Source organism: Camelus dromedarius, chromosome 7, assembly GCF_036321535.1.
Source record: "Camelus dromedarius isolate mCamDro1 chromosome 7, mCamDro1.pat, whole genome shotgun sequence".
Classification (NCBI taxonomy): Eukaryota; Metazoa; Chordata; class Mammalia; order Artiodactyla; family Camelidae; genus Camelus; species Camelus dromedarius.
The window spans coordinates 69,065,246-69,085,154 of NC_087442.1; the positions used below are offsets into that span (position 1 = coordinate 69,065,246).

At 33.4% G+C, this 19,909-nt stretch overlaps 1 protein-coding gene across 1 annotated transcript in view; it reads left to right on the forward strand.

Annotated features, from left to right (window-relative positions):
- Window positions 1-19,909, forward strand: part of SEMA3A (semaphorin 3A) — a 237,511-nt gene that overhangs the window by 205,014 nt on the left and 12,588 nt on the right. The window contains exons 13-16 of the mRNA XM_010977990.3: window positions 605-696; window positions 8,876-8,917; window positions 13,087-13,244; window positions 16,623-16,690. Of these exons, the coding sequence (XP_010976292.1) occupies window positions 605-696; window positions 8,876-8,917; window positions 13,087-13,244; window positions 16,623-16,690 (360 nt within the window). The remainder of the gene's footprint in view (window positions 1-604; window positions 697-8,875; window positions 8,918-13,086; window positions 13,245-16,622; window positions 16,691-19,909) is intronic.

Sequence of the window (19,909 nt, forward strand, 5' to 3'; positions counted from 1 at the left end):
CTTGTCAATTGTAATTAATGCCACTATGAAAATTGAGGTGCATATATCTTTTTGAATTAGTATTTTTGGGGTTTTTTGGATATATATACCCAGGAGTGGAGTTGTGAGGTCATATGGTAGTTCTATTTTAGTTTTTTGAGAAACCTCCATACCAAAAAAATTGATATTATTTTTAGTTTTCCTTTGTTTTTTGTTCAGAAACACCTGATAATTGAGATTAAAAATAATTAATCTAACCTAGTGGTTATTATATGTACTTTTAAATTATATCAGTTTAGGATAAAATCATTTTGAAAGCTTCATATATTTCTAAAAATTCAATTATTTTTATTCCATGGGTTTATTTATAGTTTATCTAGTTTCATGAAGTTAACTTTATATTATTTATATATTATATTTATAAATAACTTTATATTACTTATATATTTACATATTACTAATATATGCTCCAACAAAAATAAATAATGCTCTAACAGTAAATAAGTAAATTAAAAAGAAGATTGAAATCAAAATGTTTTTTCTGGTCAAATACTGATTCCATTCATTAACACTAAAGTCTATTCAGATCTATTTCAATTGTGGTTTTCTCCACTTTCTTTCAAAGATGTTGGGACTGTTCTTAAAGTAGTCTCAATTCCTAAGGAGACTTGGCATGATTTAGAAGAAGTTCTGCTGGAAGAAATGACAGTTTTTCGGGTGAGTGCTGCTTAATTTCAAGTGTCAACAAGTTCACTTGTATGTCTTTCCCCCCCGGACAGCTGCACACTGAACTTGGTACGGACAAGTAGTCTAGCAGACCCTTCTAATTAGCTTGTCAATTAGAAACCCAGACACTAGTCAAAATAAACCTTGAAACTTTCAATGCTAGTTAAATCTAAAAATGTAAAGAAATATATTCTTGGCTCTTATTTTGTTTTCTCAATGATAAATTACATGATTTACATTTTATATTATTTGTGTAAGTTACCTCAGTGAACAAACTCAGTGTGCCCCCCCACCTCCCAAATCACCTCTTTCACATTTTATGGTATAACTGGGGTGATAGGTAACTTCCTTGAGTGTATAAAAGAAGTACATTCAGAATGACAAAGAAATGAAGACATTTTAACCATTTTTTGGTTTATTTGTGAATTGTTTTATCATATTTTCCTAAAAAATCATTTGTTAGCAAAAAAAATTTTTGAGGTTTTTTATATCACTGGTGGCAAATCTGTTATGAATCCTAGTCTGTACAATTAAGAAAAGTACAGATATTGTCCCTTTGTCCTGAATTGCTGATGGCCCAGGTAAATTTATATAAGATTGAGGGTAGAAGTAGGAGGATATGGGTTGAAGTGAGGGAGGGAAACTAAAATGCAGCATAAACCACAGTGTCTGTTGTTCCTTTTTGAAAGCTAGCTAAGAGGAAGAGCTTGAATTGAAGCACACCTTTATGTGAATTATTTAGGAAATAAAACAGAGAAATAGGTGCTATCAAAGGTGTTATTTCAATTTTGAGGTGAAAGAGGGGAGCAAAGAGGTGAGACATTTACAACTGCAAAGTAAACTGGAATTAGAAGAATTTTGTGGACAGGAGTGAGATAATATTGGATCTAATATTACAACTTAAAATTATCTCATTTAGTCTCCAGGCATCTCAGATGCTTTATCTATAAAATGAAGTGTGGATTAAATTTTTCAGTTGATTAAATATTTTCATTGTAAGCAAAGTCTTCCCAAGGCTTCTCTTTACCCATATTTCTAGACCAGTTAATTAACCCAACAGGGCTCTTGCTCACTATTCAGTAATTTTTTGAAGAGAAAATAAAGTACAATATGACAAGCTCCTAATATATATTGATTCAATTAATATTATGATTAGCTTTGAAACAGATAACTGGTAAATCATGACACGGATATCTTGTAATAAGTTAACAGTGTTCTAGTGGGAAGAGCTTAGGTTCTTCAGTCATAGCTACATGGCAGTTCTGCTTGGAACACTTACACATTCCCTCTGAGCTTCCCCATCAGTAAAACAGGAAAAATAATACCTACCTCACAAGGAAGCTAGAATTAGAGACACTATACGTAGAGCATCCAGAACAGTGCCAGTTACTGTGCTCAGAATCTTAGTGTTAATATAATTTTATTGTTTTAATTTGTCTGCACTCAACATAAGCTACATTTTCAGTAGTCTTCCCTAGTAATCCTTGGTTTAAGTCTTGAAATAATTTAGTCATCATAATTCTATGATTTTTAAAATCAGGCACTTGGACCTAATTTTGTCTGGTATAGAGTACTGACTAATCCCTGTCTTTCACCAACTCCCATTTCAGTATTTACACATTCCTACGTTAGCCTATAAATTCAAAAGTACAAGAATCCAAATGGACTGTGTTAGCAACGTAGAATCCATCTAGATTTAACAAACTATGGGCACTGAGGGGCAGATATATAAATTGTTGACTTGTGTCCACTGTTGTGTCACCAGAGCCTAAAATGTGTTTTCAGCCAACATTTATTAAATGAATAAAGGAATCAGTATTTATGAAAAATGAAATATGAGAAACTAAAGAGTTTAAGGTCTTCCTTAGGGAGACCCTGCTTAAAGTGAGGTGCCAGAGTGTGAGGAAGATAAACTGGGAACAGCAGCAACTTATCCTGCTGATTACATCCCATATTACTTTCTAGTAGAAAAAGATTTTACCAGTTCTGTGTTTTTGGAAATCTGTTTTGCCACCACCGTTGCCAGTGAAGTTACAGAAGATACTGAATATTATGTTAGCTTTAGAATTTCTTAATTATTTCCAGAATCATTTACTTTTAGGTTTGTCATGGCTCCTTTGCATATTCCCCTTCAGTTATTATATATTGTTATAACAAATTTCACTTACTAATTCACTGTAAACACACACCTATCATGGTCTTGGCACAACACTTAAGTTCTGGTAATTCAGAGGTGAACAGTGTAAACATGACCTTATTTAGCTTACAGACTCTTATACGTTACCCTCATAGTTTCTAGTACTCAATTTATTATCTACCAGTACAATTAAGTTTTACCTTGTAAAATTGTATCATCATATCATGCCATTTTAAAAATAAGGTCCTTTTTTCTATTAATCATTTATTTTCTGGAATTTTATGAACCAGAATATGTATAATTTTGCAGTAATACTGTATTCTAGCTAATTTTCATTCCCTACATCTCTGGCATTTTAAGTTTACACTTCATATCTTAACTATGTTTTTTAGTAAATTAATATAAATTTTAGTTTAAAAATAGTACTTTAAGCTGATCTATTAAGTGACTTTTAACAAAATCTTGAGAGGTTGGAAGCCAACAATCTTGTGAGCACAAATATTTAATATCTATTAGTTTTTTTTTTAATGTTTTCCAGTTTCTGGAGAAAAACTCAACCAGATTACACCTAGGGTAACTACTGAATGGCATTTTATTTGGTTTTTAAGATATCATGAGAGGTTCTTTATCAGTTTTTAACAATTAGGTATGAGTAAGTAATACTGTGCTGGCTGCTGGCATGGAAATGATTGTTCATGAGCTTACAATTTTGTGGAAAGATTGTTTACAGTGGGGGACACATCTTCCACAGATAAAATGTTCCATTTCTCTCCCATATTCTCTGCTATGCATTATTGTCATTATTATTTCATTGGCACTCAAGTAGACAAAACATATTTGGGCAGAGTTTAGAGAAATATTTACTTTCAACATTCTATTCTATCAGGCAAAGTTCATACATATATTGTGGTCTAGCAATTGGAATATTTCACTGTCAAACTTTGTTTAATTTTGCAGAAAGAGGGAAAAAAACACAACACACTAAAGCAATTTCTATATACAGTGAAATAAGCAGAGAAATGTTACAGTTTCAGTATTTCTACTTAAATACTGAAGGCTTACTTGAGCCTTACAAGACATTCCATTTAACATAAAATTTAAAAGGGTTAACCTGAGTACTGTGGTAGTTTGACAAGGTAAATAGACAAGGAACAGATTTAGGGTCCTGGTGGTATCTGATACTCTTGGATTTTAAAAAGAAAGACATTTAATGTCAACCAACCAGTTAATTTTACCATAATATCATCTCCAGGAGACCATGTTCATCATGTGTCTTTGCTAGACTGAATAACCAAACCTCATACAAAATCCTGAATTAAAGCCAAGTACTATGTCCATTGCCATCTTGAGGTTGGTTTTAGGACAACACCCCTGGCTAATCGCAGAACATTCCAGTGGTTCCAGTTACATCTAAGATGCTTTTATTCTGGGTGAAATCAAACCCCAATCAGAGCATAGAAAGAAAAATATTCTTCAGTAATAAAAATTTCCATTTTAGAGTAAAATTTTAGTAGGTAATAAGAGGCGAAATAAAATTGGCATTGGTATAGGATTCTAGAAATGACTTTAAATAGGCATTATATATTCAAAATGTATTAACGTACTAAGACACAAACCTGATTCCAAATATTACTTGTAATCCTAACTCTGTATTTGAATCATATTTACTACGTGATTCCATACAAGTTGGTTAAAGTCAGTTGAGCCTCAGCTTCTTCATTTCATAATTTTTTGAGGTTTTTTTTTTCTTTACATTAAAATTACTAGTAAATTGTAGCTATTGTTAACTAGTTATAGAAATGAAAATCTCGTTTAAATGCTTGGAAATTCTACATCTCTACTGTTAAAAAATATTCAAGTGGTATGAAAACCAGGCATTATGCTGATTTTTACTTTGCTCAATGTAAGATTTTTTTCCAGCCCAAAGAGGGTTTTACTTTTGAGACAGTGAAGTGTTACATCAAGTTGCAATGCATTTAGTACAATGGATTTTATTTATAGTCCTATTGACTGCAAAGGATTGCAAGGCAGTTACATTGATAATACATGCATTTTAAACCCAATTTATGCAATATTCCATGAACAACTGAGCAAACAAATGAGAGTTTAATTTTCATTCAAATGAATGTAAAACATAATTGATGCTTTCCAAAACCTTATTCTATTAACTCACTCTAAAGGAGAGTCCATGTGCTTAGCCTCCAGGGAGCTCTGTCTGAGTCTCCTGGGATCAGCAGGTTGAATAGCCCCGCAAGTGCAAAAGTTTAATAAGGACTAGATTAAAATATCTGAAAAATACATACAGTAAATTAGAGTCATAGAAAATCTTGAAAAGATGCTAAGTTTTTAATTTCATTTTTACTTGAACTTCAGGTAAATTTGCAATTGAAACCAGTTTCATGAAAAACTGCTTATGGAGCTACATTTGTTTTAAGTGGAAGTCATAGTCACTACCAGCTATGGCTCAGAAAAAATTATAGCTTCTTTAAATGAGTGTCATCCTAATGTACTGTCAAATAAAATTGAACCACAGGCTGCAAGCAGATAGCACATCCTATTCCAAACTGTTATTAATTTTCTGGTCTGAAAAATAAAGTTTCTTTTAATGAAGGGATTCTAGGATCTTAATTTAAGAATGTTGAAATCATAATATGGCATAATGGAGTTTGATCTGTATGGGGGTTTGTTTTGTTTTACAATTTAAGTATGAAGTCATCATCTCCATCTACCTTATAGATATTTAAACTTTTGTGTTGCCAGTGAACATGAAATGTATGAAAATTCACCAGCTTCACTTTAGTGTAGTTTCACTGAAGTTTTTTTAAAGTACTGACACATAGCTAACTTTCATTTAAATTATACTAACTGCTAATTCTCTAAGAAGCAGTTTTCTTGCACCTTGGCTGTAAAATTTATTTCGTGAAAGACTGCATGAAGTTAGTTGCTTACATAACCACAGAACCATTTCTCCTATGAAACTGTTGGAATGGAAGAAGTTGCTGTGGAATATTTTCCTAACTCTTTTAAATTCTTTGTTTGGGCTCACTGATTCCAGTGTTCACAAACCTAAAAATGATAGCCAGTTTTGTCTTTTAAAACTGAAAATCTGTGATGAATTGGCCCCTTGAGTTTTGTGATTTGATGCTACTAAATTCCAAAGATTTTATTTCTGCATAGAGAAAATTGGTAGATATTCCTTTCAGCATGTTTTTATGAGTGATAATTCCTATAGAAAATTATTATTTTAACATCATTAAGCTATGAACATGGGAAACTCTAAAATTATTCCATTAAATTAATTTACATTCTAAATTATTTGTCTCATTTTTGTCTCAGGCAGGTTGTCTTAAATTTGTTAAGAAAATTCTGTGTTCAGCTTAGATATCAGAGTTTGAAGTGGAAATTTGCAATTCTGCAGCACGCAGTGGGTAATTAAAACCACAAAAGTGGATGAGCTCACCAGGAAAAAAAAATGTAGAATCCAGAGGAGAGTAAAAAAGAGTCAGCAAGGGAAAGCAAACATGTGAGGAATGGCTGGAGACACAGAAGATTATGAAAAAGAATAGTCAATAAAGAATTTCAAGGCACAATGAAATCTAATAGAGGAAGCAGTCAAGAAGCACTGAGTGGTCAGTAGTGCTATGTAAAGCAAGAAGTCTATAATAATAATATAGATTGACAGTGTCCATTCAGCAATGCAGTTCATCAGTGATTTTTGCTTCTGAGCACCAGAAGGCCACCTCTCTAGAATAACGGCTAGACTCAGTGGGCTGAGGGATGAATGGCACTGAATGGGACATGAACAAATAAATACAGTGGGTATAGAATATTTAGATTATTTTCAAGGAAATTCCAGCTAAGCTTGAAGGATTAAGGAAAACTTTGTTTGTTTGTTTTTTTTTTTAAAGATGCTTGCCTTTGTCTCATATATAAATTCAGTGGATGGAACAGGGTATAATGGGGGAAGTAGAAAAGATAGGAGAGAAGGGGGAAAATTGATAGAGAATTTAGTCATTCATTAACAAATATTTATTGAGAACTTGTAAATATAGTTGACCTTTGAGCATCTCGGGTGTTAGGGGCAGCAATCCTCCGTGCCGGGGAAAATCTAAGTGTAACTTTTTAGTTGGCCCTGCGTATCTTTGGTTTTACATCCATGGATTCATCCAACTGCTGATGGTGTAGTACTATATTATTTACTATTAAAAAAATAGTGAAGTTCAGACCCATGTTGTTCTAGGATTAACTGTAGCAGAAACAATCCCAGTTGCTACGTATATGGCAGTAAATGAAACAGGCAAAAACCCCTGTCCTAAATTAATGTGGGGGGGAGGACCTGGGGGATGAGAGAAACAATTAAGGAAACATATGAGATGCCTCTGCCACTGTCCCCACATCCTATCGCGCACTCCTGCTCCCTGCCTTCAGATAAGAGCTTGCATACTTCAGACTCCGCCTTGAAATACAGGAGGAAAGTCACAAGACGCAAGCCAAACATCGTATATATATGTTATTATACATAAATGTCACATATAGCAAGAAAAGGATACGGGAGGGTGTGTGTGTGTTGTGTGTATGTATGTGCATGTGAGAGAGAGAGGAGAGATGTGAACACTCTGTGGGAAGTACATTTGTAAAGTGTTTTACATGTATCAATTCATTTAATATTCTCAACAGCCCTATGAGGAAGGTACCACTGTCCTCATTTTTCAGATGAGAAAATTGAATTACAGAGAGGCTCCGCACCTCACTCAGTGACACGCTTCTGGACAGGTCTCAGTTACTACTATTTGAATCCATACAGTCTGTCTCCAGAGTTCACCTTTTTACACTTTCTTCAGGGCTTAGCTTCGGTCACCTACACAGAGAGGCCCTTTAACATTATTCTTCCCACCTAAGCCTTTCTCATCAGCTATCTCTGAAACCCCCAAGCCATCTCTTCTTCGTGCTGTGTTTGTCATTGATGAAAGATTAGATGGAGCCCAGTTCAGTGAAAGGGAGTCTAAGAGAATAAGTTAATGCATTCAGGTGAATGCATTTTTTTTTTTTTGAGGTCTGAGTTCATCAAAGAACAGCATTTATTTATGCAAACTACATATGGTCATGATAGGTTTAGAAGAACACTATAATGAAGTGTATTGGTGATTATTACTTCTCTAGTTATGACTTCTCTAGACTAATCTGTTGATAGAAATTGAAGAGATTATGTTTTCTGGCAAGGCCTGAAACATAGGCCTTTGAACTTTAAACAGTCATTTTAACAATGAAGTGATCTCATCTCATCTGAGCTCTCACAGTTCTTGACAGCTGGAAACCTGCCCAATACTCTCACCTCTCCTCTGTTACCAGGAGCAGGCCTGACATTCTCATCTAGGCCACAGTGTTCTCCAGTCGAACATACACATTTTCACAGAGCCCTGACACCAGGTGGAGCCACTCTCAGACCATGATGAGTCAAGGAAAAAGCAAGACCGTTCTGTACTCATGTCTAAACACAGACAAGAACATAAACTGTCCAGACCACAAAGATGACCAGCTATCTCCCTGTCCTTTCCAGATGAGTGATTGCAACTTCACCAGTCGCTGCTATAACCTCTCTCTGTTCTTCACTCCTTCTAAATAAGACTTATGAAGATACCTAATCGTAGAATTACCTCTGCTTTTTGACAGCCTCTAGTGCAAAGCAAACCTTCACTTCCTTGATCCCTCCCACAGATCACCTACACAAGGCCAGAACATCTAAGTCCTTTCCAACACTCTGTTAGCATGCCCATGGTCTCCCTTATCACAATGAGCAATAAACCCAGCCTCATCCACTACGGGTATGTTCCTGATGGTCTTTGACTAGAGGACATGAACACGCTCCTATTGATTGCACCGCACATGTAATATTTAACTATGCGATTTCTTTCCCGTGTCTTATTTCCCAATTATATTGCCTCTTGTGGGCACTTAACTCTCTGAAAATTTATGTTCGTGTTCTGTGACTTTTATAATTGACTAAATAGTCCACATTTTCTTTTTCTTCATTAGGAACCAACTGTTATTTCAGCAATGGAGCTTTCCACTAAACAGGTACTATCATTATGTATTATAATTAATATTCTATATTTTGTTAATGTGTTTCAAATAGATAAATATATTTATGTCCCATCAAATTTTATAGATTTATTAACAGTAGTTCAAAACATCAAGAAGAAAAAAGAGCATTCTTCCAATAACTAGTAGAATGAAAATTAAGGTAATTTTCATTGCTGTCATGTTTTTGACCAGCCTCATATGTGTCCTATGAATACATTTCTTATATCATTATTTGCTGTAAATTTTCATTTTTAGCATTTTTTTGGTCATTATAATTTACTCAATAATTATTTCATCTATCTATCCTTTAAAATAACATTGGTGGATATTTCAGAATATAAATAAATTTATAATTTAATTTGCATGGATAAACAAAATATATTTTATAGGATAATAAAATTATGCCCTGGGCTGTGTATGTTTGGAGGATTTTGACTTAAAAGTTAATTTTACTTTTTCAGTATATTGTGTGGTAGAGAAAACATTTAGTTTGGCTAAATATAAAAGGAAAAATAGCAAAAACAGTCACTGCCAAATGATAAGGTATTAAACTCCATGAATTCAAAAGTTAAGGGCAGCGTGTTAATAGTCTTTTCATTGGCATAGAATGAATGCTTTGGCAAGACACTTAAGAAACACAAATGACTTCTAAATGCTAAATTATATGTACAAAACAAATATAATTTTAACTTCTAATGAATTATCTTTTCCGCATAAATGTAACCTAGCCTTTCTACTCAGTATATCAAAGGTAACTTAAAAAAAAAAGATTGCTTAGGTCCTGAGTTGAAATTAATTATTAAATAACTTAGCAGAAAAAACCCAGAATGGAGTAGGAAGCCCCTCACTCACTGTAGGGAAAACTTACATACGAAATTGTTGAATATGAGAATGATTTAGCAAATCTTACTTCTGAATTGTTTACACATTTTATCTCTGACCATGCATTATTTCTTGTACAAGAGACTAAAATATTGTGCCAGTAAAGCTCAGTGTATATCCTTTCCACACGTCCGCATCAAAATAGATGGGTAATCTCCAAGATATTTGGAGAAATCCAGAGTGCAGATACTGCTGACCTGACACTGTCATCTTACACCTCATAAGTATGTGTTCACCTGTTCTTGTAATCTAAAAATTGTCATATGTTGGCAAGGAAATCCGGGGACTTCCAGGATGGAAGCTAGACTGGAATATTCTTTCCCATAATGATTTTTTGAATTATTTATTTATCTTCAGCTGGACTTCATTGTCAATCTTAATTACACTGCATTTGTTTTTGTAAAACATGTCTTTCTGTTCAAACATTTTTCAAGCTACCTAAGAATTACCTATTAAACACATTTCACCAAAAAACAAAAACAATTTATCAGTCTGAAATACCAGGTTGGAACAAAGTGTCCCTAGCCTTCGTTTTCCATTACTGAAGTTTGATTTCATTCAGATGTGACTCAATTTCATTTATGCTCATGGAAATTTTAAAAGTGAGGCAGTAGTTTCAAGAGGGAGAAGCAGTGTTGCAACTAATCTCTGGATAAATGGGCTCATCTCCTGCTTATGACCCGCAACTTGTTAAGGAGGATAGTGAAAAAGCCTGTGGTGATGTTAAATTGGGCAGAAAAAGCACATGAGGCTATTTGCTAGTGACTGGATTATGCTCAGTGGTGCCTGCAAGCCTCCCTATACTTCATTTAGATAGCATGAATAGTCTTGCAGATCATTAATAGTACTGCAGAATAATTGTAAAATGAAAACTAGACATTGAATTGTATTTAATTTTTGGCATTTAATCACACTTGAGGTTTTTATTACAATAATTTCAGTTGCCATATTTTTGATTTCATATTGTTCTCGTGTATTATTTCTCTGTTTTTCTCCTAAAAGGACGTGACAGATTCAGATATTATTGTCTAGATAACAAATCCTTTTCCACTCAAATGTAATATTCTTAGAAATCTGTAAGAATTCATTTTGTTCATACTTCTTAAAAGTTATTGGCCAAACATAGAGATCTCCTTATTATAACCTACTTGGTCAATAGCTTTTTAAATAGTTACGACCACAGTACATGGTTCATGTCTGTGTTCGCCAGTGCCATCCATGCTTCTGGAGACTGCTTCCCCATTTTAACTAATTTAATTGTTGTTTAAATGTTATGCTTGTTTCATTTTTTTTTTATCAGATTGAGATTGCTTGCCTTCAATACAATCTAAGTTTATTTTTTTAAAGGTGCTTTTGGAAGACAGAAATAAAGAATAGGAGACAAAAAAGAATTTCTTTCCATTAGTTAAGTTCTTTGTTAATGTTTCTCAAATTATGATCAGCTGTTACCACATACAGGCTCAGTAGAAGCTTTTAGAGGAGTACAAATCAATCTAATTTTCTCCCAACAAAAAAAGCTTAATAATACTCCATCTTTTTTTCCCCGAGGCTTAAACTATCATTTCTTAATTTGCTGTGGTTTGTCCTATCTTTCAATACAACAAGACAAGGTGAATATAGTAAGAAGTTGCTCATGTTTAACAGATAGCCTCTTCTACAGACTATTTTGTGCTACAATATTGTATACTGTAAATATTCTTCACTTACTGGAATGGAGTAAGCACTGTTTATCAGGATGACTGCCTCCATAATAGTAGGGTTTTTTTTCCATTACTTCGTCTGCCTTTTTCCCCTTTCTTGAATTAAGATATAAGTAAATTGGTTAGCTTTAAGCATGTAATTATTTTCTATAAAAGTGTTCCTTTTAACCTCAATAATTTCTTCAATTCTAATAGATACTTCAATCTTCATTTAAATTTATCTTTGATATATGTAGTCCATGTTTGAAAGCCTTTTGAAATGCAGTTTTAATTATATCCATTGCTGACTGTCCGGCAATTTGCAATAATAAAAAAGCACACCATGATTCAGAGACTGGCTTTTCTGCAAATTATTTTTCATTTATAGAGTGGAGAAATTAAAATACACTTTTGAGGTCTTTTTCATATGTACTATCACATGTTTCAACTTCTATTTAATGTTCTATTATAATTGTTCAATCACCTAGTGCAGGAGAAGGGAGCTATGACAGCAACTACAGTAAGAAGTAGAAAATTACAAAACAATTTTATTTGTATTTCATTTTGTGTTTACATAAATTTGCAACTGATACACTATGTTGGCTTAACTTTATTAAAGTTATTTTTAAAATTGTATTGAAATCCTGAATTATTGGCTTCTAGAAAGCTTTCTTTTTTCTTCTGTATTCTGCCTCATGTCATAACTTCAGATTCACTGAGGACAGTGGCATCATAGTTTTATCAGGATGCATACATTAAAGATCTAGTTAAACAAGCTCATTTTATGAATAAGGAAGTTATGTCTTAGAAAAATTATGTGAATGGCCCAAGATCACACAGAGTTAATGTCAGGGAAGACCTAGAATCCAGGTATGTTGCATCGAACACCCCACTTTTTCCACAACACCTGAGCTTTTTTCCCAAGTCTAGGACACCAGCTAGCATGTACTTGATTCCCCCATCTGGTGATCTTTTGAATGAGAAGTAATTGAGTACTTTTGTTTAAAGTAATCTTCCTGGAGATAGTGCAAAGGCAAGACAGTTGGTGTTGAGCAAAACTTCCTACCAAATGCAAGTACCAAAACGTCATCCTTTCCCTTCTTATGGGAGGGCAGACTACATCACAGGCTATGCAGTAGGGCCTCCAGGAGTCACAAGCACAAGATCCCTGCCTCAAGACCAATCAGAATACATTGCAAAGTAGATAATCTGAGTAATCAACATTATAAAACAGCAGAAGTAAATAGAGCAAGCTAAGAACAAAAACTGAAGGTTTGAACTTTACATTGTTCAGTGCCTTACTGTCTTCTTAAAAGTTTTTATGAGAAATAATTGATATATAACTATTACTGTCTTCCCTTGGTTTTATAGTTATAATATATACTTGTTTCAGTCAAATACTTAGATTTTCATCTTGCTGTATTTTAAATGGTAATGTTTCCTGCCAGTCCTTTGAAGAAACCACCAATAATGGAGTGCTTTTAAACCCACAAATATGAGTGTATTTTTTGCTAAGTTATGTGTAAATAACCTTTTTTTAAAAGAAAAAAGAGATATGAAAGACAAGTTGGTTTTTGTCATAACAGTAAACTCTTCCCACAGCAACAGCTGTACATTGGCTCCACTGCGGGGGTGGCGCAGCTCCCTTTACACCGATGTGATGTTTACGGGCAAGCCTGTGCGGAGTGCTGCCTGGCCCGAGACCCCTACTGTGCCTGGGATGGCTCTTCATGCTCTCGCTATTTTCCTACTGCAAAGAGGTAAGAGGAATATTCGATATAAATAGTGTTTCATAGTTATCTTACTTGATTCCATTTTTGGAACCACTTCTTCCTATAAGTATATCCCCTTTTTTTCTGATGACTAAAATGAGATGTAGAGGGATTTTTGTTTTGTTTTGTTTTGTTTCTTTCCCTTAAATAGTCAAAATTGTCAGACGATTGTGTAATAGTACAGTTGGGTACTCAGTGTAATGAAACAAATGGTTTTGATAAATTATGAAGGGAAATCTAAAACATCATGATAATATCCTTGAATGTTTACACTTGAAAATTGTAAAGTTTTGCAACTGCATCTTACACATGGGGGAAAGCTGAAGAGAAAGTCACCAGCACGGTCTAGACTGGGCCTTGTGTCTTTTGACCAAAAACTGTTCTTCTTTTTCTGTCCAGCAACATTCTGTCCTGGTTTTAAATTTTAATAAGGCAATTTATGTCCTTGGATGAATGGAAAATTCTCAGATATAAGAATTTACTTACCTATGGAGTCTTAGTACACAGGGACCAAATTATAAAAAGTCAAGAATATTTTTTTCTAGTTTTGAAGATACCGTATTTTTGTATAATGTTAGTTAACCAGCGTTAAAACATATTTTTATGTGAATCTCCAAAATTTAAAGTCTACTAAATTATCATAGCATCATCTTGTACTTGCCTTATTTGAACTTAAAATATAAAACTATGTAATAAAATATCTATTTATCAACCTGTACACATGTATTATACAAATATTTAAAGTGTATTTTTGATAATTCTTGAAAGTGCTTTTTTCAGACATGCTTGACTAAAAGTTGCTAAGCTATGCCTAGAAGTTATCTAAAACAGTATGTTTAGAGAAATCAACTGTAAGTTGCTGTCTAGGATATTGAATGCGTTGGGAATGGACATTTCGTCACTCAGTAGAGTGTTATATTCAGGAGGTGCAGTTATACTTCAGGGAACTTTAAGACACATCCTAAAAGTTGTACAGTAATTTGATTCATTTTTGCTTTAAAAAACAAAAACACTTTCTTAATTTGACAAAATAGTTACCTTAAGATATTCTCTACCACTCACTTAAGGCTACTTTTCTCTGTTGATACTCACCAGTATTTAAAAAACAAGCAATGATAGATGAAAGTAATATACAATACTTGCTAATATAAACCTAAAGACTAACAGTATGCCCATCAACCTATTGAAATATTTAAGAGAAATCAGCATTATTAAACCACTGCAATTTAGAAGCAATAAAATTTGTTTTTTTTTTATCTTAGCTAGTGTTTTATAAGAGGCTATGATTGTGAGTTTTTTCATTGCTAATGAGATGCATTCTGAAATATTTGAATCATTTTAAATGTTTGCAAAAAATATTAAAGAAAAATAACCCTAATGTCTAATCAGATATATTGACTACACACTTTAGTTAATATTGACTATAATGTTAAATCATCTACAACTTTAACCTTTCATATACTCAGTCCATATGGATTAAAACAGTTACCTTGTTAGTCATAATATTAAATATAAATGTTGTATTAGCTTATTCCATTTAATAAATACTCAGTTTTTAAACCCTCAATGTTCAGAATTTAGGCAGCATATTTGTATTACTTTCATATACCTATAAATTTTGTTGGAGGTTTAAATTTGAAACAAAAATGTAGTGTGGAGATAATGTTATCAATCAAAGAAACCATGGATAGTTTAATAAATAGCAGTATGCCATTTTCACAGCAATAAAATTAAATTAATTAAAAATAAAAATTGATGGTTCTTAAAATCATTTAGCATTAGAGGGTTTTTAATATTGCTTGAAAAAGTGAAGTTTAAGTTTGAACTAAAAATGGGTATTATTTCCTTTCCATGTATAATATCACCTAATTTAATAATAATCCATTTAAATTTTAAACTTTTTTAATCAGAAGATAAAAATAAGATAAGTACATCTATAATAAGTTAAAAGCTGGGTCATATTATAATATTTGAAATGTGTTTACTGCATACCTAGAATCCAAGGTTGAAGGAATTATCACTAACACATTTTTGTTGTGCCTTGCAGATTTTGCTTAATCCAATTTCATGTGTCTTTGAAAAGGATGTTTAGAAGCCTCACAATTTATATATTCCTTGTGAGGGCATTTTCAAAAGCTTAAATGGCAGTAAAAAATGCCTTCCCAAATGCTTTGTGGTTCGTGTTTCACAAGTTCCCTTGTTGGCTCAATTTTGAAATGTGCAACATCTGCTTGATAGTCTCACAATTCTAGAAATAGAAATCTATAAATACTTGGGACTTCTAAATTTATGAATACAGTAACAAATTCCATGTTTGCAGCTCTCAATGGCCTTTGTGAGAACTCTTTTCAGGGACGATCACTAACTTTGCAGCAAGACAATACTCATGAAAATAGATGCAGAAAACGGTTGGACAGGTGTCCCCAATCTTTTCCAGTCTGTTACACATAGCCAGTCTCCATATTTAGCCTCTTACTCGAAATACACATCTTATTTATACCACAGTGACTGGAGCCAACCTCCTTCCCTGTCAAGGTTTAGAGGGAAGACACCCAGAATGTACAGTAACTAACATGATCTGAGCAGTAGAACGCAAGAGAGATTAATTTAGATTTTTATAGCAAATTTAGCTTTCCTCTTAGAGGTACGTTTGTCATCTTCTCTCTTGCCTCTCTCTGATAAAATGAGGAGCCTTGCTCCTCAGTATTTGTTGTTGGTTTTGTCCTTTTACTGACTTCATAGGTAAATTGATTTGCATTCATAACCATATGATCATAAAAGAAACATTTTATTAAAAAAAGGTTGATACAGCAACCAAAAAGGAAAATTAAAAGCTAACTTAAAAATAGAATTCAGTCTTAATACTATAATTTAAGAGAAGTCTATTCAAGGAATTATGTATAAGTATTATGAGAAAGAGAACATTCATATGAACTTTAATTTTCAAGCTTATTCCCTCATTAGTAATCAGGGAAAAAAAGTTTAATTCTATTTATTGAATAAATGGGTTGCTACTCTACATTTTGTGCTTTTTCTTCAGAATTTAAGATGTTAAAAATTTTAGATTTTCTAGATGTTACATTCTTACTGATTGATGTTCAGTAGCAGGAAACCATGAATTTTTTGTTATCAATACTTTGAAAGACTTCTAATGCATTGCTAGTATATTTGTACACTGTTTCCCATCTCGGATACTGCTCTTTCAGGTATGATGAGCTGCTGTTAAAAAAATCTTCTGGTCAGATGTGGATGCATCTCCTCTGATAAACTCCTAGAGTCTTTGATTTTGATTCTTCTCAATTCTTATGACAAATTCCCAAGAGGGACTAGACATACAATAATACCTTTTAAATATAATTGTTTTAGACGCACGAGACGACAAGATATAAGAAATGGAGATCCACTCACTCACTGTTCAGACTTACAACACCATGGTAAGTTACAGCATTTTTTTTTAATCTTTCAACCTGGATAAAATCATAAGCAATAATGCATATATCCACACACATGCATGCAGAGTACACAGCTCTCCCAGAGTACTTAGAGAAGTCCAACTAAAGAGAAAGAAAATCTTGTGGAAAGAAAATTCTAATGAACACAAAGCACTGAATTATATTTTATTTTAGTTATGATAAATTCAAGATATTAGACCCTTATGAGAGTCAACACTCAATTTTCTCATATTAACCAACCAAAACCAGGTTTAAGTACAGGCTTTCGTACATAGTAGCAACCTGAGTGTAGGAGGCAACAAAAATATTCATTTAAATATATCAAAGAAGACAGTGTAGTCTTAAAATAAGCCATGCAACTTATTTATTAATATGCTGATAATATAGAGCCAGTGTAATATTGCTAGGTATTCTGCTCAAGTAGAAGATAGTCTGGAGGTCTTCACGCTGAGGATTTTGGACCAAGTTCATTTTATGATTCCTAAAAGATGTCAAGGCCTATTTAATGTCAAGTTGCTTACTTAATGATGAAATATCAACCAATCTTCATTTAAAAGTGCAGTATAATTGTAGTATGTCTCATTTCCCCTACTTCAGCCCTTTACAAAAACAATAATTAGACTATGCTTCCCTCTGCTGGGAAAACTCAGCAATGACATCACTGCTAATGAACAACTCTTAGTTAAAAATGGCTAAAATTGTCACACGTGTACATTTTACATGTAATTGAACATAATTATCCAATTATCCTATTGACTTTTTTCGTGCCTTTTACATTAATCCTAAAAGAAGATCTAATATTTTTATCAGTTACTGGATTTGATCTACTGATTCTGTGTGTAGAATATTCATAGTTCATGAATGTTAAGAAAGAAAACACACTACACAAATAGCACCCAGCATGCATTCCAAAACCTAGATGCCTTTCTGCAAGTCATATCCCCCTGTTGTATCCCCTACATGTGCTGGTATCTGATTCATGAATGTCCACAGGGCTGTTTGGGGGATGCCAATACCAGGAGACAGATAGCCACAAAATGATCTTATGCTTTGAATCCGTTTTGCTTGCAAAATTTTTTTGTCTGTCTGCTGTTTGCTTTCCTGTCTGTTAATTGTTCTCATTATAAAAAAAAAAAGATACCACTAGATTGCTAGAGCAAATTTTATAAATTTTTGTCTTTATACGGATATGGTACCTTGTTGACACACCCTTGTTAGATTTTTCAAATGGCTTTCTCAGTTGGACAACAAAACATTCACTAGTCTTCCATTCATCTATTTTGCATAGAAATATTGAATTATGATCAGCAGCTTTTAAGCATTACAGTGTATTGAATTATTAATTCATTATATTAAAGAATATATTTGCTTAGATATGGAGAAGCTAATAATAATATTGGAAGTAAAAGAAACAAGGTGATGTAACTAGAGCTTATTTCTAATCAGATTTAATCTCCATGTCAACATGGACTTGGCTATATTGCTCACTTTTTTATCTCTAGGGCTCTAACCAATGCAATATCATGAATATAGTAGATATGTAATAAGTATTTGTTGAATTAATTATCTAAATATTTCAAGCTATAGAACAATTATTATTTTTGTCTTTCAGTAGAGATTTGATCTAAATAGCATCTGTTATTTACTGTGAAATTGACTTAAGTCACACATTGTTATTAACACCATTGTATTCAAAAGTGGAACCTTTCTTAAGAAATATCATCAACCAGCAATTAACTAATAAATTATAGTTATAAACTACTTTATGTCAGATACTGTGCTGTGTTTTAAAGATTGCTAGAGAAGTATATAAATCTTACTGATACATCCATTTGGTTAGCAGTCCAGTCTCTTCATAGACCCAGTTAGTATTTTTATCAAAATGTTATATATGCTGGAAGTATGAGTGTACATATATACAAAGGAAAAGCTGACCAAAGACATATTTATTATTTTTTAAAAATGAGACTGTGGATAAATTGTTGACTATTGAATGGGCTTTGGAGAGTGCTTCAGATTTTAAAGTTGTGTTTTGATGAAATTAGAGTGGTGTAAGGCTATAAACTTTGGGAATATAAAATTGCTTAGTCATGGAAAGAAAAATAATCGTGAATCAGTTTTTCTCCTGATTCTTCAGTTGGAACACATACTACAGGGAGGAAAAATCATTGCTGTGTTTCAGTGTTCCTGGGTCTGTGTGTGTGTTTAAAAACAACTCCAAGTAGATGCTGGTAATATATGGGAGGAAATGGTGAAACGGCTCAAGAAGCTCTGCAGCAGTAAAACATTCCTTCTTTGAAGGCCTCTGTATTCCTTGTCTGCTTGTCTTGCTAATTGACCGAACATAAAAAATAAACACCAAACTAAATTTCAAATGTTTGGGAACTAAGTCAGGCATTCCCATATGGTCAGACTGAGTCTTACTATTAGGAATCAGTGAATTATCTTGGAATAGGTGATGTCAACCTTTGAAAGTAAAGTGGGCAAAACTCCAGAGCTCAGCCCCGTTAAATCATGTATGTTGTCTTGCTAATGTCACATCTCACATTGAATAAAATATGTGTGCTCATATGGAAACATATAAAGATATGAGATGTTTTCACAGAAAACTGCTAAGCAACGTGAAGCCAAATTATACACTTCAGGACGATCAGTTCCAGCTGTAATGGTAAACATATTCTGTAACACTCCATATTTTACATATCCTGAGGTTTTAATAGAGGGACTATATAAAATAACTCACAATTAAGGTGGAAGAAATTTCACCCTCGATGAAACCTTTAACACTCACTCAGTGCTCTGTTCCCTCTCTTGTAAAGGCAGCACTGATGGTGAGCTGGCCTGGCTGAAACAGAAAAATCTAGCTCCACTTCCCTTTGGTCCAGCACACACTCCTCCATCAGTGGTGGCCTGTCGCCTGGGGAAATTTCAGTATAAAACCCTAAATATATATGTGCTGGCAGATCCTCTTGTCTTCCCACTCACACCTCATACACAATGCTAACAAGAAACCTCCAATATGTTCCCTTCCTTAAAATAACTGTTGTGCACAAAATTGGAGCTTGTCTGACTTTGCATTCAAGAACAAGAGTGGTTGAATCAATTTCCTTTTAAACTACCTCTGATTCCTCCTTCTTTACTAAACAAGCTGTACTATGATCTACATGTCCAGAAAGGAAAAAACTATACCATAAGTACCAA